This window comes from Bison bison, unplaced genomic scaffold, assembly GCF_000754665.1.
Source record: "Bison bison bison isolate TAMUID 2011002044 unplaced genomic scaffold, Bison_UMD1.0 scf7180017864181, whole genome shotgun sequence".
NCBI lineage: Eukaryota > Metazoa > Chordata > Mammalia > Artiodactyla > Bovidae > Bison > Bison bison.
In genome coordinates, this window is record NW_011494753.1 from 6,419,335 (window position 1) to 6,443,201 (window position 23,867).

The 23,867-nt window shown below is 37.0% G+C and overlaps 1 protein-coding gene across 1 annotated transcript in view; it reads right to left on the reverse strand.

Annotated features, from left to right (window-relative positions):
- Positions 1–23,867, reverse strand: part of ETFA (electron-transfer-flavoprotein, alpha polypeptide) — a 70,158-nt gene that overhangs the window by 11,241 nt on the left and 35,050 nt on the right. Inside the window, exons 12-13 of the mRNA XM_010843407.1 lie at positions 7,987–8,052; positions 1,068–1,148 (exon numbers count right to left, since the gene is read on the reverse strand). Of these exons, the coding sequence (XP_010841709.1) occupies positions 1,068–1,148; positions 7,987–8,052 (147 nt within the window). The remainder of the gene's footprint in view (positions 1–1,067; positions 1,149–7,986; positions 8,053–23,867) is intronic.

Sequence of the window (23,867 nt, forward strand, 5' to 3'; positions counted from 1 at the left end):
CAACAGCCCCATTCCAGTCTCAGCAGGCAGGCTGGGCCGCTATCAAGGAACTGCTGAGCATCTGAAGGGCCCATTCTTCACTGAGCATGAACATACACTTCAAAATACAGATGTGCTCTCAAAGTGCACTCGTGAGTTCATCTGGATCATCCAAGTGCTAGAGAAGCCATGGCAATGGGCCAATCCTCTTGCTGGGGAGACCACCCCTGGTTCTGTTCTCAGGCTGCAGCCTCTCCATAAAGGCCCACAGCAGCTCATTATAGTTCTATGTGACAGGTTAGTAAACCTAGCGTTGGATGCTACTTTCAGAGCCTCAATCACTGCCTAAGTGATTTCTGCACAAGGTAACCGAGAAACTTGTAGACAGGCCCTGAGGGACTAAAAGAGGCCAGCCCATGCATAAGCTAGGACCTCTAAATGTGGCCAAATGGGTATCAGGTGCTCAACTATATCACTGAAGTAATTCTTTCACTGAAAGGGCAAACATAAGGGTGGTAGGAGGGCAAAAAGAATACAAAAAAATTAAGAGTGTGAGGAGTTAGAAATAAGTGTTCTTTCCTATGGCTGTCACTGTTAGGAAGGCCTTTGACTCTCAAACACAGCAAGCAGAGCATACCTGTTGAGTCGATAAAGTGGACTTGAGAGCCCACTCATCCCATGAAAAGCTAGAGCATCACTAGTAAATCTCTCAATGAGGGGTCATGATGGGAATTTCTTTAAGGTATACGGTAAATATGGTTCTAGGTTATAATTATTTGAGTCATTTCATATTGTGTACCAACAGTACGTGAGATGCCAAGAATCATATGGATGTTTAAAGACAATATGGACTTCTTAAAGGGAAAGTTATTAATATAATGCTCCATAAAAACATCATATATTAAGCAGAACAATTCTTCACTTTAAGTAGTTCAAAATTGTGTAAATACATTAATATATACATACACAGACAGACACAGATACACATTCACACAATGTCTTCCTATAACAGCTTCCTCCCTGACCAACTCCTGCAGGTTCTTGGATGACAACCTAGATAACAGCTATCACTCTCAAGGCCAACTTACCTTAAATAGATCTGCAACTATTCCATAATCTGCCACTTGAAAAATTGGAGCTTCTGGGTCTTTGTTGATAGCCACAATTGTCTGTGAAATAAAAGCAAAGAGTTTTTAAAGAAAACATACCACATAGACTGATGGTTCTATTCTAACTTCCGTAACAACAAATTTGTATTCTTAAAAATGTCTACCAAATAAGATTAGTTTAATTTGTGCTGGTATTGTAAATTTAGAAGTTTCTGGGTAGTAACATAACAAAAAATTATCTCTCATCCCTACCACAGGCCAACTGCAATATTTAAAAAAAGGTTTTATATCATTATTTTTAAAAAGCTCTTTTTTAACTTATGAAAAAATGTTGTAAATAAGTAACAAATCGGAGAGGATTCTGGGAAGACGGCCAAGTAGGAAACACTGAGAAACTGTCTCCCCACCTGCACAACAACTGAACTGGCAGAATCTTTCATGTAACCAGTTTGGAATTTTGGAATCTATTAACGGTTTGCAACTTCCAGGGGAAGACTTGAATGGTAAACTGTAGCTCTTAGCAGAATAGCTGCTACTAAACCCCCATCTCTCATTCCTGGTGGCAGGCAGCTGTGTACATATTCCTGGAACAGCCTGCATACAGCTTATAGCAGTCAGAGTGGGTAAAAGAAACCTTGTCCTCTAAATACTGGGGATCTCTGCTTTGATCATAGTGTGTTGCACCTGATCACAAAGGTGCAAACAAAGACGAGGGTGGCTCTTGCTGTTGTACCTCAACCACTGTTTTCCCCCACCTGTCAAAGTTATTCCCAGGGGGTTTAAAAGATTAGTGCTCTTCATTTTTCTCATTTTCCCTCTGTGGCATTTTCCCTCTGTGGTAGCCAGATATTAATGACCAGGACATTCAAAAGCAAATGCATATCAGAGGAAAACTACAAAGTGACCATACATGCCTAGGGAAAGGCACAGACTCTGAAAAGACTCCAGAAGCCTGTAAGTTTATATACCTCAGGTTAACTCTTGGCACAGAGACAGTGTATAACAATCAAAAAGAACAATAAACAAAAACAGTAACAAAAACAAAAAAACCCAGCATACTCTGGGGAAATAGAAGAATCTACTATATTATTGATTTAAATGTGCAGTTTTCAACAAAATAAAAATCACAAGGCAAAAAAAGAAAACAGTATGGCCCACTCAAAGGAAAAAAATATAAACAGAAACTGGGATATCTACTAGACAAAGACTTTAACATAATCATCTTAAAGATGTTTGAAAAAAAAAAAAAAACTAAAAGGAGATGAGGAGAAGGTCAAGAAAACAATGTGTGAATGCAATGGAAATAGTGATAAAGAGAAAACTCAAAAAGAAACCACAAAGAAATTCTGAAGGTAAGAAGTACAAAGTGTGAATGAAAAATTCACTAGAGGGATCCAAAGGCAGATTCGATCAAGCAGGAGAATGAATCAGCAAATTGGAAGATAGGACAATGGAAATTTTCAAGCTTGAAGAACAGAAAGAAAAAAGATTTAAGAAAAGTGAACACAGCCTAAGGGACCTGTGGACCACCATTAGGAGGACCAAAATATCTTATGGTGGTCCCAGAAGGAGAAGACAGAGAAGAGGGCAGAGAGAATATTTAAAGAGATAATGACTGACAACTCCCCAAATTTGATTACAGACATGAATAGAAACATCCAAGAAATTCAACAAACTTCAAGTAAGATGAATTCAAAGAGACTCCACACTAAGACACATAATCAAAGTTTCAAAAGCTGAAGATAAAAAGAGAATCTTGAAAACAGAGAGAATTGATTTGCTACACACAAGGGATCCTCAAGACTATCAGCAGATTTTACATTACCAACTTTGGAAGCAAGAAGGCAGTGAGCTGATACATTCAAAGTGGTAAAAGAAAAAAACTGTCGACCAATAATCCTATATCCATCAGAACTGTTCCTATAGTGACTTTTGCAGAAACTGAAAAACTCATCCTAAAATTCATATGGACTCTCAAGAAACCTCAAGTGGGACTTATAGACCAACGAAACAGAAGAGGAAGCCCAGAAATAAACCCTCACATATATGGTCAAATGATTTTTGACAAGGGTGTCAAGACCATACAATGGAGAAAAGATAGCCTTTTCAACAATGGTATTGGGAAAACCAGGTATCTACATACAAATGAATGAAGTTGGCCTCTTACCTAACACCGTTTACAAAAACTAACCCATAACAGATCAAAGATTTAAACATTAGACCTAAAGTTACAAAACACTCAGATGAAAAACATAGAGCAAAAGCTGCATGATGATGGTTTTGGCAATGATTTCTTGAATATGACATGAAAGGTATAGGCAACAACAAAAAAACAGACAAATTGAACTTCATGGAAATTAAAAAAATTTGTGGCTCTAAAGGCACTATATGGCACCCCACTCCAGTACTCTGGCCTGGAAAACCCCATGGGTGGAGGAACCTGGTAGGCTGCAGTCCATGGGGTCGCGAAGAGTCAGACACGACTGAGCGACTTCACTTTCACTTTTCACTTTCCTGCATTGGAGAAGGAAATGGCAACCCACTCCAGTGTTCTTGCCTGGAGAATCCCAGGGACGGGGGAGCCTGGTGGGCTGCCATGTATGGGGTCGCACAGAGTCGGACACGACTGAAGCGACTTAGCAGCAGCAAAGGCACTATCAACAGAGTAAAAAGGTAACCTAGAGAATGAGAGGAAATACTTACAAATCATATATCTGATAAAGAATTAATATATGGAATATATTTTTAAAACCTACTAAATTACTACTAAACTCAACAACAAAAAACCACACTGTCCAATTCAAAAATTGGGCAAATGGCTTTACAAGCCACTTCTCCAAAGAAGATATACGAATGGCCAGTAAGCACATGAAAAAATGCTCAACATCATTGATCACTGAGGAAACGCAAATCAAAACTACAATGAGATACCACCTCAGATCTAATAGGATGGCTACTGTCAAAAAAAACCATACCGGTGCTGAAAAGAGTGTGGAAAACTAAAACCCCTGTGCACTGTTGGTGGGAATGTAAAATGGTACAACTGCTGTGGAAAACATCATAGTAGTCCCTCAAAACATTAAAAATAAAATTACCATGTGACCCAGCAATTCCAATTCTGGATACATACCCAAAAGGACTGAAAACAGGGCCTTGAAAACGTATTTGTATACCTGTGTTCATAGCAAAGTATTCATAAATGCTAAAACTTGGAAGCAACTCAAGAGTCCATCAATAGATGAATGGATAAGCAAAATGTGGTGTGTGTGTATAAACACACACACACACACATATAATGGAATATTATTAGCCTAAAAAGGAAGAAAATTCTGACATATGCTACAACATGGATGAATCTTGAGGACATTATGCTAAGTGAAATAAACCAGTCACAAAAAGACAAATACCAAATGATGATTCCACTTAAAATGTACTTAGAATAGTCAAAACCATAGAAACAAAAGGTAGAATTGTGGTTATAAGTATATGGACTATGAGGTGGGAGACTGGGAAAATACCATTTAATGTGTATAGAGTTTCAGTTTTAAAAGATGAAAAGAGTTGTAGAATTGGATAGTGATAATGGGTGCACAACATTATGAATGTATTTAATACCACTGTCAGTGTGTACATAGCTAATTTTACACTTAAAAATAATTAAGATGGTAAACTTTATGTTATGTACATTTTACCATGCAGAAGAATGTTTTAATGCAGTATACTAAAAATGTTGAATTTTCTGTATATAAATTAATAACCTGACTTAAACCAAACCAACCAAATATAACAGGAAATTTCTGTAGGTCATTGAAAATTTTTAGATATACTGAATAAAAACCACAGATAAAAAGTTTATTCATCCATTTTATATTTGGTGTGCTTTATTCAACAAGACAGAAGTCAACTTTGTCAAATCATGAGATATATATTATTAGAGTCAATTCTCAGCTTATTTCACTTATACAATGATCAGTATTTTTCCACCTATTAACAATATATATGTTTTAAACTTGTGACTATAAATGTTAGATTTCAACTTTAAAAAGTAACAAAGCCATTCCCTAATTCATAGGCTTTAAAGCTCAAACTATTTATTCTCTATATACTTCATTCCATTTAGCATTTTTAAATTACTATCCTGGGTCTACTGTGAGAATAGAAAAGTTAACTATCTAGTTGGCCTATTAAGTAAAGATGAATATTTAAAACAAAAAAGTTTAAGTCCTTATGTATGCAGCAAGTAAATGTAACAAAGTACTACGTCTCCTACAAAAACTACCACAAGTTCCTCTTAACTCCCACAAAATCTTTAAATGTAAAAGATTATAATGACAGATCAGTAACAGATTACAGAGAAACTGTCACTAAAAAACATGTTATGTTTACACAATTATTCTATTAATAACAGATTTCTTTATACACTACAAATAGTTTGGTATTCCCCACAGATGCTTCTAACACCATTGCAATTAAAGTAAAATTAGACTTTTGACTCTAATATGGTGTTATTTTAATTAAAAAATGATAATTTTTGAATCTTTGGAAGTAAAATTAAGTACTTCCCTGCCTATTACTCCATCATATGAAAACAGGCAGAACACCTTTTTCAAGTATTTTGATACAGTCTAACTTAAAATATAGTCTGTATGATATATGTGTAAATTCCTCTAAAAGGGCCCCGAGGCCTGAATATTCCAGAATATCTGAAATTGGCACACACTGCAGTCCAGGTAACTACTGATCCAGAGAAACATGCCATATATATTAAAGTGTGGGCGAAGACTATAATATAGCATGGTTTCAATATACACCTCAAATCTAGTCACAAGGACAAACATTTTGAATCATAGGCATTGATTTGCATCGTGGTCTTTCTCTTCTGGGAATAAGTAGCCTGCTTCACAGCTACTAGCAGAGATTTATTTAATTAACGATGGTTAATGATTTCCTGGAGGCCACCTAGTCAAACATCTGACAGTTTAATCATCTGAAAGCTTTTTCATCCCACTATATAAAAGTTATTTTTAAAGAAAGAGCATGTAATTGTGGGCAAAGAACCACCATAGTATTTAAGAAAAAAGATTTTGGTCAGTTACAGAATTCTCAGGTTACTGAAAGAATATTCTTGAAATATCAACTGTAAATAATTATGATAAAATCTTGTTTGTATTCTAGGGCTCTTTTAATATGTTCTTATAAATTCATACTCTTCTTCCTTATAGACATTTTAAAGCACAGACTGTATTCAACCTTATTAATAGGTATACAGTTTATATGCAGAGCAGGCTCTGGGAGTTGGTGATGGATAGGGGAGCCTGGCGTGCTGCAGTCTATGGGGTTGCAAAGAGTCTGACATAACTGAGCGACTGAACTGAACTACCAGACTTAAACCAATCACTCTATCTATGGCTGCGTCAGGTCGGCTCTGTAGTTGTGGCACATGGGCTTCGTTGCCCTGCAGCATATGGGATCTTAGTTCCCTGTCTAGGGCTCGAACCCACACCCGCTGCATTAGAAAGCAAATTCTTAACTACTGGACCACCAGGGAAGTCCCAATCCTCCATTTTAGAACTTAGCCAAAATTACAATCTAAGACTGGTGTGTCTCCCACAAAAGAGTTATCACAGGGACTATGTCGTTTTCATTTAAGCAACTCCAGCATCTGTACAAAGTACATAGACTTAGTAAATATTTGTTGACTGGATGGACAGACAAATTATTGGCTCAAGTTTATTCTTACAGATTATTCCCCAACACGGGTCTCCTTAATTCAATTATTCCCTTTTTGCTTTGACATATACCATCTAGTCCATTTCTCCACCAATCCAGCCCTGATGCCATGAACAAGAACTTTTACCAAGATCTTCTAGGCAGGCAGAGAGAGAAGCAAAATTCTAGATACGTCTGAACAGGCCCAGCTAAAAACATTTTTGAAGGTTGCCGGTGTTTATTGGTTTTTTTTTTCTTTACCCTCTAATGCAGCAATAACATTTTCCCCACTGGCACTGCTGCTTTCAGAGCTCAGTGAAGAATCCTGCCATCCAACTGTGAAATCTGACTGGTTTTGGGCCAATTCATTTAGAGGTTACAAGGAGGTAGTGCATGCATCTTTTCAAGTTAGAAGTTAAACCTATTAAAAGTTTTATTACCTTTTCTATCAAACTTCCATCTGAATGAATAAAAGCAGGAGTGTCAGAGGCATCTCTGACTTCATGAAAGACTAAGTTCATAATTCAAACTGTGCATTGTTATGCATGAATTAATGTGTCATATTCTGAAATGTATGTTCACAGAGTCATCACACAGGACTTCTAGATAAGAGTCCAAGCAGCAAGTTAAAATCAAGTGGCTCCTCTATATGCTGCATTTTTGACAATTACTAAGGTTCTGAGATGCTCCAATCCAAAATGTGTCAGTCACAATTTAGTAATGACCCAAGAAGACGGGCCTTGCTGATGTATGATGGTGGGACCGTTAGGGGACTAGGGTGAAACAGAGAACCAGGTATCAGTACAACATAAACTAGACAGTCAGAACCTCATCAAGTTGTTTTCACCCCCTATTTTCCATCCACAAATTGTCAGAGCTGAAAGAGATCTTCCAACACGTGCATTTGGCAGACAAAGAACTGAGGTACAAACAAGACATGTCGGGTGGTAAGTCTGCAGGGGAGCGGGATTCAGGTTCACATCTCTTTCCATGATACACACGGCCTCTCCCACCAATGGTGCATCTTCAGGCAGGGCACAGTGGTGTATATACCTTCCAATCCCTAGGTTTGTGTTAACGTGAACGGTTCCACTACACACACTGTAACTACATGGAGGCATACCAGTGAAACCTAAATTTTAAAATGTGAACACTTTTCCTCTTAGTATCATCACTGTTGTGTAGTTACCTTGCTGTCTTTCATCCCAGCTAAATGCTGGATGGCTCCAGATATTCCTACAGCAATATAAAGTTCCTGAAACAAAAGAGACCATATCATTAATATGCATTCATATATTACACCTTCCAAAGTACTTGCTATAACCAACCCAAGTCTTACGCCAGAAATATTTTAAATAAAACAGATGAAAATATGTATTACTTAAATTATGCCTTCCTTCTTCCCTGATCTCCCTAACCCATAGTGCACACTTACCTCTGAATTAATAAAGTAGTGGTGGAACAATAATATTGGATAATAAGAGTTTTTGAGCATTAACTGTGTGTTGACCACTGTGCTAAGCATTTCACATCAACTGTTTCACTTAATCTCACAATTTGCTGTGAGGCCGTACTTTCTGTCTGTGCTACTCATTTGGATACAGCTCTTCAACTCACCACCCTGCATGGAGCCATTAACAATATACACACATTTCATATTAACATATAAATACATATTAAAGTACACTTTGACTTAGCTATTTGCTTCTCATGGATATTTGTTGAAGTGGTAATCAAGAGTGTATTTATTAAGCTTCACATTTAGAAAAACCAAATATACAAATCAGTCTCAAGGGTCACACACATACACACACAACCTCCTTAATTAAAAAATAACAGATTTCTCACAGGCACAGAATGAACCTTTGTATTTCTAACGCCTAATAAACGGGTCCCTGCACTGCAGTTTCCCAGTAAATGTGGATGACAGTTGCACCTCTTCCTACCCCTCTGCTTCAACTAATTATAAAGGGAATGATGACTGCTCTCTGTACTTTATCTAAAAATTAAAACTCACTATCATCATGGAAAACCGATTTAATAAGTGCTTAATTAAAAATGCTTAGTTGCTCTGTCTACTAGGGATAATTAAAACCTCAGCTGAAAAGCTTTCCCCACACATAAGCTGAACAAGCCCTGGCTTGGGTAGGGGGTGCCCCTTACCATGTAACCAGGCTGACACGACAGTTCTGTCACGACTGACAGCACAGTCTCTCCTCAACATGAGTAATGTGGAAGGTACTGCAGGTGGCTCTGTCACACAGTTTTATTACAGGGCCAAGACTTCAAAGTCAATGACAATGTCAGGCGGTCCCACTTTGTCTTCTGCATGGCCCGTAATCTAATTCATGAGCGCTGGAGCTTTTCTTTAAAAAGCTCTTCAACAGCCGACCTTTCTAAAAAGGCTCCTCAGGATGCTCTAACGTACACAGAGTTGAGGACCAGTAAAAGAGATGATCCTCAGCTCGTGAGCAGCTTGAAACCTGTAACTTGACCCAGCACATTGATAGCGAATCTCTGGGTCTTATCTTTAAAGGCATAAAGTGTCCACCGCTTCTAGAGCAGTAGGATACCCTTAAGTACTCTGGAAAGGATACAACCTAGTCCCCAATGTGAGTTAATCATCTAAAAATCTACAGTGAGCTGGGTTTGCTTTTCAATTCAACCTGCTCATTAGTTAATCATCAAAAGCCTGAAAATAGGAAAGAGCACTTAGGCCTAAAGAGTCTGTGTCTTAGGGTGGGGAGTACACTACTGCAGAGAGCAAAATGTAAGGGGTGAGGATAAAAAGCAATCCCATGATTTTATCTTAAACATAATCCAATGCATAAGTTATGACCATATACCTTTGGATAATACAGTAAGGCCTTGTTATACTCTTATCAGACAATGACACTTGTATGACTAATAAACGAGCACTACTATTTTGAAAAAGCACCAGTATTTTCCACTGAAGACTTTACAGGTAACTTCAATGGATAATTTTAACATCATTCAATTTATTCTGACCAGCATTTCTTTTAAGAGAGAACATTCATTAAATTATTAATCACAGTATACTTACTAAATCCTACGTTCAGGAAAACCAGGCCAAAAAGTTCTAATGTAAAGATTTTTAAAGTAAGTTATTTAGATAGACACTGTCTCACTAACTGCACTTCGAAGTATGTTCTCAAACCATATATTGGAAGGGATCAATAGTTCTATAAAGGGGTCTTTCTGACATACATGTCTACATTAAAATTCAGCAAGTCTTAAAAGCCTCTCCATTTGCATTATAAAATGCTAATAAAAATGCTGATTCACTCTGGCACTAAACATCAACATAAATATGATATAAACGAAATTTACATTAAACCTCCTGAGAAATGACTACTGCTGGCTTTAACCATAAATGTCAGTAAAGAAATAACAGATTCTGGGCCAAAGGAAACCAAAGGTGGTTCCAGGGTCATTCCCACCTTTCTAAAAAGCATAAATTGTCCACACAGGTAAATTTTGACCTGTTCCTGACCAACAAGAACTTATTTTACTATCGTGCAAACACAGTTCTCTGAATAAATAAGAAAAGCTTTGAAATAACAGCCCTGAACGAGTCCTGAGATTTTGGCTGCTGTTCTGAGATCTGATGGCTCTCTAAGACAGGAAGAGAGGCTTGAGGCTTTTTTTCTTTTTCAGAAAACATGTACAGGCAATTAGACTACAGTCATAGGATGCTTCCTCACGGTTCAGAAAGCATTTCTGTATTTCAATAATAATAATTAGTATGTGCAAAACCCTCCACAGATGCTAATTTATGGAGCACTTTAGACACTGCTTCACAACATAACAAGGCAAACCCTGCCCTGAGGCACTTTCTTTCTAAATCGGATGGTAGGTAAAAAAATCTGGAGTGAAAATGAGAGGTGATGTTGGAGGAGGGGAACAGCAATTAAGGGTTCAAAAAGAGGTGGGATTAAAGAAAGGAACAGACAGAAAAGGAAGGAGGGGTAGTCCTGGAGATAAAGTTCTAACAGCTTTCACAAAGGGAAAGAAACTTAACTAGAGTAAGAAACTGGACGAAGGACAGCTGGTAGCAGTCTGGGTTAATCATCCTGCAATTCAAGGATGGAGAGGACGATGGGAAGTAAAGCCATAGGCTTGGTAAAGAAGGGGCAGCACCTACTTCAAGTTCTGGCAAAAGAAAGGACAAATCCCTCTTTCTTTGCCACGACCTAAAAAAGACTACAGCTGTAGCCTCATCCAAAGAACTCAGGAGCAGATGTCTACACTAGAGTGTGCTCAGATAACACAGGAATAGGGCTTGGAGACTGCTGCACCCAGTGTGGTTAATAGAGGTTTGCAAGAGGAGTATATCACTGCCATTTAGAAGTTTAGAACCTAGGCTCTGGAATCTCACTGCCTATGCTGAAATAAATGCCAGCTCAGCCACCTAACAGACCTTTGACCGTGAGCCAATTATTTAATCTCTCTATGCCTCAGCTTGCTCATCTGAATAACTGGGATTCTGAGGCTTCAATCCTTAGCACAGAATCTGGTTTCCCAAGACACTGGTGTACCACTCAAGAACTGAGATTTATTCAAACACTGATTTTCTCAGCCCACTCAGTGACTAGTAGACTCCTGGGGTGGTCCCAGGGTTACCATATATAGCTGAGCAGGCTGTAATCTGAACAACTCTGGAGGGAAGCATCATTCATATCATAGTCATTATAGATCTGCATTTTTATTACAATAATTTTCCAACAGATGGCAGTAAAGTAACTAGAGAAAGGAGTATTTTTTCCCTTATTCATACAGAAGAGTTGTATGGACTAGCAGAAGTACAGGACAGCAAGAATCCCCTGTGGTACACACTCTAGAAGCTCGCAGTCAAACAACACAGGTTAAGGTAAGATCGTAAAAATCCGGGTGTGACAGAGCTCTGGGCTCTTATGCAACCCCTTACTTTCTGTTCCTGCCAACAAGAAGCGGAATGGCCTTTAGAAGCAGGAAGCAGTTTGGGGGATGATGGTTCTCTGGAGTAATTTCTGTCCTTTGCCAAACAGGAGTCTACTTTTACAGCCTATCCCATCTGTTCCTGCTCCTTAGTCCTTCAAACAAAACACGCTTTTAGAAGAGGTTTTACTAGTCCGAGCATGATGACAAATCTGTATGTCTGAGAATTGAAAGACTGAAATGAAATCTTAACACTTTTACAGAAATCTAACCAACCTGGGGAATCAACATGGTCAGAGTATTCTCTGATGCATGATTTGGGTTTTGGCTGCTTTCTTCCGTAAGTATTTGCTAACATCACTCTCCTGCTTCACTCAAATCTTGGGCAGGAAATCCGAATTCCAAGAGCATGTATTTCTGAGTCCTGCTCTCCAGAAGATTCTGGTGCCGATGCTAAGGAGAAAAGTGTTTCTTACTTGCACGCTGTGATTTTTACCTAACACTATTAAATCCAAAAGGGATATATAATATAAACATATTGTAAGCCACATACTTTAAAATTTTCTATTAGCCTCATTAAAGTGAAACGAAATAGGTGAAACCAATTTTAATAATATAATCTCAATTAAATCTAGCCACGTTTCAAGTGCCCAATATCGACATGTAACTTCATCATTATCGCCGTGCTAGACAGCCAAAGATCCAAGATAATTTAAGAACAAGCTAAAGAAGGGAATTCCCTGGAGGTCCAGTGATTAGGATCGTACTTCCACAGACCAGAGACCAGATTCAATCCCTGGTCAGGGAACTAAGATCCCACAATCCGTGAGGTTCTGACAAAACAAACAAACAAACAAAAAACCAAAGTAAAGAAGAGCCTTCTTGTAAGCTCTATGAGGTACTGCAGAGCATGACAGTAAGACCTCAAGACAGAATGACATTAGCATCTTGTGTTAGCTTTGCTTTTATTGGCTCAGAACAAGATCATAAAAGGAAAGTCAGCAGAATGACAAGGCTGAAGATTAAATAAGGGAGCAGTCAATAGGGAAACACATAGATGACTCAAATCCACCAATTTTCAGGTATGGTAGACCATTATAAGAAAACCCAGATGAAAATGGCTGGTTTAAAACAGTAAATTTATACTCTGAAACTGATAATCAAATTTTGTTCTCTAGTAAGATACTCTTTCTTAAAATTTTAGAAAAACCTGAAGACTCTACCCTGAAAGGCTCACACTTCTCAAAAAAGCATACGGGCACACCCTGGAGACTTTGCGCGTTCCAGACTACTGCAGTAAAGCGAGCGGTACAATAAAACAAGTCACAAGAAGTTTTTGGTTTCCTAGTGTATATAAAAGTTATGTTTACAGTACACTGTAGCCTATTAAGTGTGCAACAGCACTATGTCTAAAGAAACAACATATCTACCTACATTTTTTAAATGTTATTTTTAAATTAAATGCCTGCAGCTAATAGGATTGTTGGGATTATTAAGTAACACAATGCATGTGAAGTGCTCAAAATATGAGCCATTACTATTAATGCTATTCTTATTACTGAATGATCACTAAATCTTTAAACCAGAAGGCATTAGACAACCAACTGCCACATAAATCCCACTTTAAACTACTTGAGTGGTTTACTATTGTGATAGTAACTATCACTATATTAAGAGAAGTTGCTATTTAACTTGATACAATTCTTCTACTAGCTGTAAAGTTTGAATTCAGCCCAACTTTCTAGACAGTGCTGGCTGGCCTAGAAAGTTGAGGTGAGTTTCTTCACAAAATTCTAACATAATCTTCATACAGGGATACATGGCCCAGAGACAGCTACCAAGACATATCAAATTTGTCATACAAAAAATAATATATCAAGTTGAAATTACATCTTTTTTCCTAGAATTGGAACAGTATTCAGCCTGCAGCAACTTCAGTACTGCTTAAACAAAGTAGAAATGAAAGATTTAAATGTTTACTTTTATGTTTATATAAAAATATGACTATGAGAAGAGTGGTTAAATCTGGAGCTTTCAGAGCAGAAAAACTAAGCCAGTATTTCTTCGCCTCTTTAAAAATCAGGTTTAAAATTCCTTTTCTACAAAGTCTCACTTTCCAGATTGGGGAAGGAATGTAAAAAGCTACATTTATTTGAAGATAAAAAGTTTAAAGACATCATATAAGTAGTTCTATTAAAAACTAGAATTCAGCAATCCTACCTATGTGCTTAAAAACAATACCGTAAGACTGCCTCGGATGAAACAAATTTTACAGAATGGCACATGCTCTCTTAACATTGTTTACTCAGAAGACTATAGAGGCATAACCTTAAACAGCAACTGTTACAACAGCTAAAACACAACACACATACCCAGGACAAATGCCAGGTTAGGAGTTAAATGTAATTCATCACAGGAAATAATGAATGTCTCTTTGAGAAGTAGATTAACCGAACTATATTTTCTAATTACTGCAAGTCTCTTGTGCATTAATATTGCTATATTTCATCCTGCTACTCATTTAAAAGGCCAAACTATTTCCTCTGTTTGCCAAATTGTTTTTAAGTCTCTTCTCTTTTTGGAAGAGGCCCCAAAATGCAAAGCACAACTGTGGCTCTTCTCTCAAACAGCTCTCTGCCTGTATTATGAAATTCTCAGACAGGTTTATGCCTCAACTGAGTTTCAAATGAATATAGAACTTTATGCATATTCCTGATATGAAGCTGAAGGTATGTCTCAACCATCAGATAATGCTCCTATACTAGGACTAACTTAGATTGTATCAGTATTTGAGATGGCATGTTAATCATCACAACTACATGAATTGTCTATAATATGCCAGTAACCATACTCTATATACATTATCTCACTTCACTATGACAATAGCTCTAAGGGGTGGAAATTTTTCTCATTTTATAGAACAGAAAGCACAGGCTCAAGGAGGCTTGATGAGTCATTCAAAGTTACACACACCTAGTAAAAGGCAGGCTTCTTAACCTTTGAGTTTAAGTTCAGTACTTCCACTACACCACAAATAACTCAATATTGTGACAGTGCTATTAATACCCTTTAACTGAAGTCACTAGTTTATTAAAACTCCAGTAAATATATTTATCATGGAGAAAAATCACTAAAACAAGATGAGATGAACAGCTAACATAAGGTTATATGTAAAAAAAAAAGTATCAATTTTAGCTAACATTAGTTTTCACCCCATGTTACTAGATGTATCAGTTGATAGCTTATTTCTGAGTTCCTCATCCTGAATTAGGACATAAGCTACAACCTTTGATTTATCTAATGACCAGTTAGTTGCACATCAACTGAAATGCCTCTAATACAAATGCTTCACACAAAGGCACTGGCTACAAGGCCGTCAAGAAGACGACTCATGGAAGAGGCAAGACTTGGAAACCATTTCTTGTTTGTTGATGTCTTTGATGTTTAGCTTATGTAACCTATACAGAAAACTAACACTTTGGATAAAAACTTTCACCTGGCTTTTGATGAAGTCAATATCTGGTTCCAATAACTTTAATGGAAAAGGTCTAGAAACAAAATCAGAAAACTCATTTAAAAGAAACCTCTGTAGCTTTCTCATATGAATAGATATTCCACGGCTCAGTAGATGGACTTGGTGCTTAATTAGGCAGAGAATACATAGCTTGGGTTTTTTAGTCCAAGGTGTTTTAAAATCCTAAATTCATCCACAGATCGGAGTTCCTCTATATTCTTTTTACTGGCCCACCTTTCCCCCCAGAGAAGCCAATTAAATGTCATCTTCACGACCAGTCAAGTTATAATATGACCAAAGCAAGTGGTAATTTATACTTCTAGCATAGGTTTCATTGCATTTGTGCACTCACTCAGTCATGTCTAACTCTTTGGGACTCTGGACTATGGCCCATCAGGCACCTCTGTCCATGGGATTTTCCAGGCAAGAATGCTGCAGTGGGTTGCCATTTCCTCCTCCAGGGGATCTACCTGACCCAGGGATCAAACCTGTGTCTCCTGCACTGGCAGGTAGATTCTTCACCACTAAGCCACCTGGAAACCCCACGCTGCTTCATTATGTGCCTTATTATTTTTGTTCAAAGTATAAGTTTAGTAACCCAGTTTCTCAAATACAAAGTTAAAATATTTTTTTTTAATGGACAGTAACTAACTATATTGTGATTTAGAATTCAAAAGTTTAAATGTAAACCAAAAAAGGTGAAATTTCAGCTCTTGGTCTTTAAATACTGTTTTTAAATGTAGGTTTTGATTACATGATGCATAGAATCTGACATAAATTTTTCTTAATAGAGTATTTTTACAATAAAATATAACTTTTAATACTTAACTATTTTGCATGTAAATGTTTTGCATTTAGGTAATTAGCTTCTATACTAAATGCACAGATTTTCTATTGCAGGAAGACTTTCTTCAAGGACACCTAGAATGGCAGAAAGCAGTCAATGTGTGTGTGTGTGTGTGTGTGTGTGTGTAGGCCATGCCCCACGGCTTGTGAGATTAGTTCCCCAACCAGAGACCGAACCTGTGCCCCCTGTAGCGGAACTGCAGAGTACTCACCACTGGATGACCAAGGAATTCCTAGGTATAATATAAAATTACTCAGATGATTAAATTACACTGAAATATTTGGGTGTACAACATCCAATTACTTAGAAATATAATTGGTAGATTATAAAGCTTTGCATTTTTAGCAATCAAATAAAAAGTTTAAGATTTTTCATCAGTAAGGTTTAATTGATCTAACGGCTAAATTATATATACCTATACAGAATTTTGTAAGAGTAAGCAAACTCTAAGGTTACCTATGCATTTGTTGTTATTGTTCAGCTGCTAGTTCATGTCCAACTCTATATGACCCCATGGACTACAGCACGCCAGGCTTCTTTGTCCTTTGCCATCTCTCAGAGTTTCCTCAAATTCATGTCCAATGAGTCGGTGATGCCATCCAACCATTTTATCCTCTGTCGCCCCCTTCTCCTCCTGCCCTCAATCTTTCCTAGCATCGGGTTCTTTTCCAATGAGTCAGCTATTTGCATCAGATGGCCAAAGTACTGAAGCTTTAGCTTCAGCATCCGTCCTTCCAATGAATATTCAGGGCTGATTTCCTTTAGGATTGACTGGTTTGATCTCCTTGCTGTCCAAGGGACTCTCAAGAGTCTTCTCCGGCACCACAATTCAATGCACAATATCTAATTCTATGCACAATATCTATGTCATTGATAAAAAAAAATAGAGGCCTGAAGAACCAAGCTGGCAATAGAACCTGACTTTAAAGTACTATTCTTTTCACTCAAGTTACCTCATTCCCAAAATGAAGGTCATTCCCAAAAAGAAGGTCACTGTTTGTGCATAGCCTTTCTTGATGATTACTTAACCTAAAACAATAAAGATAGTTTCTATGCCAAGAAGCTCATGAAAGCTACATAGTAACTAGAGAAAAACAGTTTGGAGGCTCTTCAAAAAGCTAAACAAAGACTTATCATGTGGCCCAGCAATCCCAGGCCTAACTTACCACCCAAAAGAATTTAAAGCAGGAACTTAACATAATTATATGCAAATGTTCAAAGCAGCATTATTCACAATAGCCAAAAGGTAAAAATGACCAAAGTATCTATCAACAGATAAATAAAATATTCATGGAATATTATTAAAATATTTTTCAGCCATAAAAAGGAATGACATTCTGACATATGCTACAATAAGGATTAAACCTGAACATATGCTAAAAGAAGACACTCACAAAAGGACAAATATTGTATACGATTCACTCTTAAAATATCCAGCATAGTGAACTCATAGAGACATAAAGTAGATTAGGGATTACCAGAGCCTGAGGTTGGAAGGAATGGAGAACTACTGCTTAATGGTTACACAGTTTCTTTTTTGGGGTGATGAAAAATTTGGAGTATATACAGAGGTTATGGTTGTATAATATTCTGAATATAAATGATGTCTCTGAGTTATACACTTAAATATGGTTGCAAATTTCATTAGATTTTTACCGCAATAAAGTCATCAGGAAGTAATTTCCTTGACAGAATCCTTTATACAATTCTCCATCTTCAAAACACTTAATTCTAGAATCCTGTTTTAATAACTATCAAAATTATCCAGGCCAGAACACTGGAGTGGGTAGCCTTTTCCTTCTCCAGGGGATCTTCCCAACCCAGGGATCGAATCCAGGTCTCCCACATTGCTGGCGGATTCTTTACCAGCTGAGCCATCAGGGAAGCCCATAAACAGTTCCAACGTAACATTAAAAAAATAACAATATGGGAAACCAGGTAAAAGACTTATGGGAATTCTCTGTACTATTTTTGCCATTTTTCTGTAAATCTAAAACTGTTCTGAAAAAAAGCAACTTGAGTTCTCTATGAGCTCAGCCCAAATTACACAAAAACTCCTTGAACCACCTTTTAAAGGTCTAAGAATCTGAGCAGAGCTAATAACGTAGAAAAGGGAAATGCTTATAAGAGTAAATTTACTATTCATCCAACCTTACTAGAGACCATATAAATAACTTCACTTTAAGGAAATGGAAAGCATTCCCTTGCCCCTAATCCATTTCCCAAATTCCTTCTCAGACTAACTTTAGTTAATATTAATATATAAATATATTAAACTAAAATACTAAAATGTTCTTTTATACAAGATCTTAGTACTCATATCTTTGGCTCTAAAATAAACATGAGGATTGAATTACATATGCTAAATGATCAACTATCATTGAATAAACATTTCCTTCTAGTACAGTGTTTTATTTTCTCTGACATTAATGTGCATGATTATCTTATCTGAAGCGATACATGAGGAAAAACATTAGCTTTTATATGAAAGGGCCAAAAATACAGTTAGAATAAGAATAGAAATTTAGAACAGTTTTATTCAAATTGCCACACCAAGATAGCTACAACAAAGATTTGCTGTCTACTCTTACTGATTTTCATACCAGCTGTTAAATTAGATTGATCATCTACAAGGCACGTCAATTTATATCAGTGGAATCTTTTATAAAAGTTCTAATATATACATAAAAAATTCAACAGACTCTCCAAAACTTAAAAAATTAATTTTATATACTAAATGGTAATGGATAAGAAAACTTGACTGACACTGCTTCTTTTGGAATAAATATTTAGAGAAAACAGTCTAATAAAAATTAGTTAAGAAAATGAAGCAAAGACACAATTACAACTAACTTTCAGCAAATAAGTTTTTAACTACTGCACAACCAAACTATCTATACATCCAAACCACAGTTTGTTAGTTCTTCAACTTCTCCTTTGTCACTTTAAGCTCCACTGTAAGGGCTTTGATCATCCAGGCCATGTAATTACCTTTAAGGAGCATGCTTAGGGTGTTTTCTGCACTACAGGTCCATACAGCATTTCTCTTTGTCCTCTTGGGAACAGAACATCAATTGCTTTCAGCTAAATGCACTCACATATGAATATTTTAGTACAATTTAATGCTTCTATACCAACCCCAAAGGAATAAAGCATCAATTTGTGAACACCATTTTCTTAGAGTTAAAAGCCAAGCTGGATAATGCAGTATGAAAGGGGTTGTCACTCTTTAGCTTTTTAGCAAGTCAGAAAAGCAGCCCATAAATTCAGTCCCAGCTGTGTACAAATAACTCCCATAAAGTTTGTTCATACACAGACTTTTCAACATTAGTGAATTTTCTTCAAAAGAACTTAGAAAAAATTTCTTATCTTAGTAAATTCTCCCCAAAACTGCTTTATTGAGTAAGTACTCATCAAGTCAGAATTATAAATGAACCACTAATCTGTTAGTAAAATACCAAAATACAGACAAAGTAATCTACTTCCACTAAGTGAAAAAACACACTTCTCTGGCAGGACGTAACAGAAACTCTTTGACTGCAGTATGTTTATACGTTTGAATGGTGAGGTAGGTAAAGTCATCAATGGGGCTTCTAAAAGTAATTCAGAAAAAAAGTTAAATGGGAACTACTACCAACTATGTCAAGGCTAAAAAAGCCATATTTATTAAATTCTAGTCATAGCATAAATCTGACACTCTGTTAAGCTCAACACATGTTAATTAATGCCCTAATAAAATCCAATGAAATTATCAGATAACAGTAAAGAATGCAATACCTGTTCATGATTTCAAAACAAAAAAACCTCTAACAAACTAGATTTATAATACTAATTCACGATTATAAATAGTGTATTAATTCACAGTACTCATACTATATGCCAGGCACAGTTTTAAGTGTTTGACACAGACCAATGCTTTAAATCTTCAGAACTACATACGAAGTACAGACTGTTACCATTGCCATTACACAGCTGAAAAAACGGTGGTACAGAGAAGCTAAGTGATCTGTCCAAGGCCACACAGAAAGCAAGTGGTAACACTAAGAACTGAATTCAGGCAACCTGGCTACAGAGTCTGGACTGCTAACCATTTTTATGGTTAGCATAACCATAAAACCATACATGATATGACACAATGTATTGTAGGAAACTGCTTTAGGAGCACTCCTAGTGGTGAAACACTAGAATACCCTTGAAAATAAGAGACAGGGATGTTTGTCAATCAACATTCCAAATATGGAGCTTGACAAATTAATTCTAAAACTGTGGGAAAAGACAGAGAGTCAAGAATAGCTGAGACAATTTGGAGAAGAATGGGAGAGATGGGTATTGCCCAAGTAGGAAATTTTATTACAAAGCTCTAGGAGCAGTTTTGGTACAATGATAAACAACTGACAGACAAAACACAGAATGCAGAAAGAGACTTCTGCGTATATGTAAACTTGATGTGTAAAAGGTCTGGAGCAGAAGAAAATGCGTAATAAACGATTAGCTACATGAGGAAAAATTAAATAGTTACTTCATACCAAACAAACAATTAAATCAAGTAGATTAACTGAGTGTGAAATATGAAAAGCAAAACTTTAATAAAACTTTTAAGAAAAAAAATACAGGTTAATATTGTTAAGACTTTCTCTTAGCAGAGATCCTTTTAAATAAAACACCAAAAAAAGTATATATCAAAAAGGAAAAAACGTTCAACCACATTAAAATTAAAAGCTCCTGTTTATTAAAAAAAAAAAAAAAGATTCAGAAAACAAAGATAGTCATAACTGAGAGAAAATATATGTAACACACATAACCAACAAAAGATTAATATTCAGAATACATAAAAGAACTCCCAAAATTGTTAAGAAGATAGGCAAAAAATAGGCAAAAAAGATATGAACGAGAAATTCAGAGGGGGGAAAAAACCATGAATGAAAGATTCCTTACTCGTAATCAGGGAAAAGCAAATTTAAAAGCACAGTGAGATTTCATGCCCATTAGACTAGCAAAGCTTTTAAAAAATTGTAGTAAAATATACCTAACATAAAATTTACCATTTTAATCATTGGTAAGTGTTCTGTGGCATTAAGTATGTTTGCCTTGTTGTGTAATCACCACCATTATCTATCTTTGGAACCATCATCTACCTCTTCAACTGCAAAAGATGTTAAAAAAAAAAAAAAACTGAAAATACCAAAATACAGCAAGGATGAGAATGAAGGTAAATTTTATAAGCTGTTGAGAAGCAGTATGTCAATATCTGGTAAAGCCAGACATTTACTATACGTAATTAAGCAATTTCACTCTTATGCATACTTCTCTAGGGAAACACGAACATACAAGGAAACATTTTTTAAGAATTTTCACAGCAACATTACTTGTAATAGCAAGAAATTATAGACCACCTAAATAAACATCCATTAATGGAAAAATGGTGGAAATATGATATATTTATAAAATAGAATGCCATACATTAATGAAACACAAATGAAAACTGCTACCTTCTTTAAATGAATGAATCTCACAAACAAAATTGACTAAAAATAGAATAAAGAACACACAGTCAACAAAGTGGGTATAGACGGAATATACCTTTATCATAGGGCCTCCCTTGTGGCTCAGCTCATAAAGAATCTGCCTGCAATGAGGAAGACCTGGGTTTGATCCCTGGGTTGGGAAGATCCCCTGGAGAAGGGATAGGCAATCCACTCCAGTATTCCAGAATTCCATGGACTGTATAGTCCATGGGGTTGCAAACAGTCAGATATGACTGAGTGACTTTCACTTCACTTCACCTTTATAATAAAGGTTACATATGACAACCCCACAGGTAACATCATACTCAACAATGAAAAGTTGAAAGTTTTTCTTCTAAGATTAGGGACAAGACAAGGATGTACTCTCTCATCACTCTCATTTGACATAGTGTTAAAAGTCCACACCAGTACAATTAGGCAAGAAAAAGAAATAGAAGGCATCCAAAGGCATTCCTTGGAATGGAAGAAGGAAAACTGTCTCTAATTGCAGGCAACATGGTATTATTATATAGAGAAAACGGTAAAGATACCACCAAAAAATTGTTAGTACTAATAGGTGAATTCAGTAAAGTTGCAAGATACAAAATCAACATACAGAAACGTGTTTTTATACACTAACAACAAACTATCAGAAAGTAAAATTAAGAAAACTACCCCATTTACAATTGCATCAAAAAGAATAAAATACCTAGGGGTGTATTTAACATAAGGAGGTAAAAGACTTGTACATGGAAATCTATGACATTGATGAAAGAAAATGATGAAGATACAAATAAATGGAAAGATACTCTGTGCTCATAGATTAAAAGAATTAATATTGTTAAAACATCCATACTGCCCAAAGCAACGTACACATAAAATGCAATTCCTAACAAAACTCCAACAGCATTTTTCACAGAAATAAAGCAAACAATCCTAAAATGTATATGGAATCAAAAAAGACCTTGAATAATTAAGGTTATCTTGAAAGATTAAAAAACCTGGAGGCACCATATCAGAAATACATAATAGAATTTAAAGAGGAGCTACCCCACGTCCGAGGTCAGGGGCAGCTGCCGAGAAGAGCTACCCCACGTCCGAGGTCAGGGGTGGAGGCCAAGAGGAGCTACCACAGGCCTGAGGTCAGGGAGGCGGCCAAGAGGAGCGCCCGAGGTCAGGGGAGGTAGCAGAGAGGAGCAACCCCACCTCCAGGGAGCTGCGGCTGCGCGGGGACAGGATGGCCGAGAGGAGCTACTCCACGTTCAAGGTCAGGAGGCATGGCTGTGAGGAGATACCCCTCGTCCAAGGTAAGAAGCAGCAGCTGCACTTTGCTGGAGCAGCCGTGAAGAGATACCCCATGTCCAACGTAAGAGAAACCCAAGTAAGAAGGTAGGTGTTGCGAGAGGGCATCAGAGGGCAGACACACTGAAACCATAATCACAGAAAACTAGTCAATCTGATCACACAGACCACAGCCTTGTCTAACTCAATGAAAGTAAGCCATGCCATGTGGGGCCACCCAAGACAGACGGGTCATGTGGAGAGGTCTGAAAGAATGTGGTCCACTGGAGAAGGGAATGGCAAACCACTTCAGTATTCTTGCCTTGAGAACCCCATGAATAGTATGAAAAGGCAAAATGATAGGATACTGAAAGGGAACTCCCCAGGTCGGTAGGGGCCCAATATGCTACTGGAGATCAGTGGAGAAATAACTCCAGAAAGACTGAAGGGATGGAGCCAAAGCAAAAACAATACCCAGTTGTGGATGCAACTGGTGATAGAAGCAAGGTCCGATGCTGTAAAGAGCAATATTGCGTAGGAACCTGGAATGTCAGGTCCATGAATCAAGGCAAATTGGAAGTAGTCAAACAAGAGATGGCAAGAGTGAATGTCAACATTCTAGGAATCAGCAAACTAAAATGGACTGGAATGGGTGAATTTAACTCAGATGACCATTATATCTACTACTGTGGGCAGGAATCCCTTAGAAGAAATGGAGTGGCCATCATGGTCAACAAAAGAGTCCGAAATGCAGTACTTGGATGCAAGCTCAAAAACAAAAGAATGATCTCTGTTCATTTCCAAGGCAAACAATTCAATATCACGGTAATCCAAGCCTATGCCCCAACCAGTAACACTGAAGAAGCTGAAGTTGAACGGTTCTATGAAGACCTACAAGACCTTTTAGAACTAACACCTAAAAAAGATGTCCTTTTCATTATAGGGGACTGGAATGCAAAAGTAGAAAGTCAAGAAACACCTGGAGT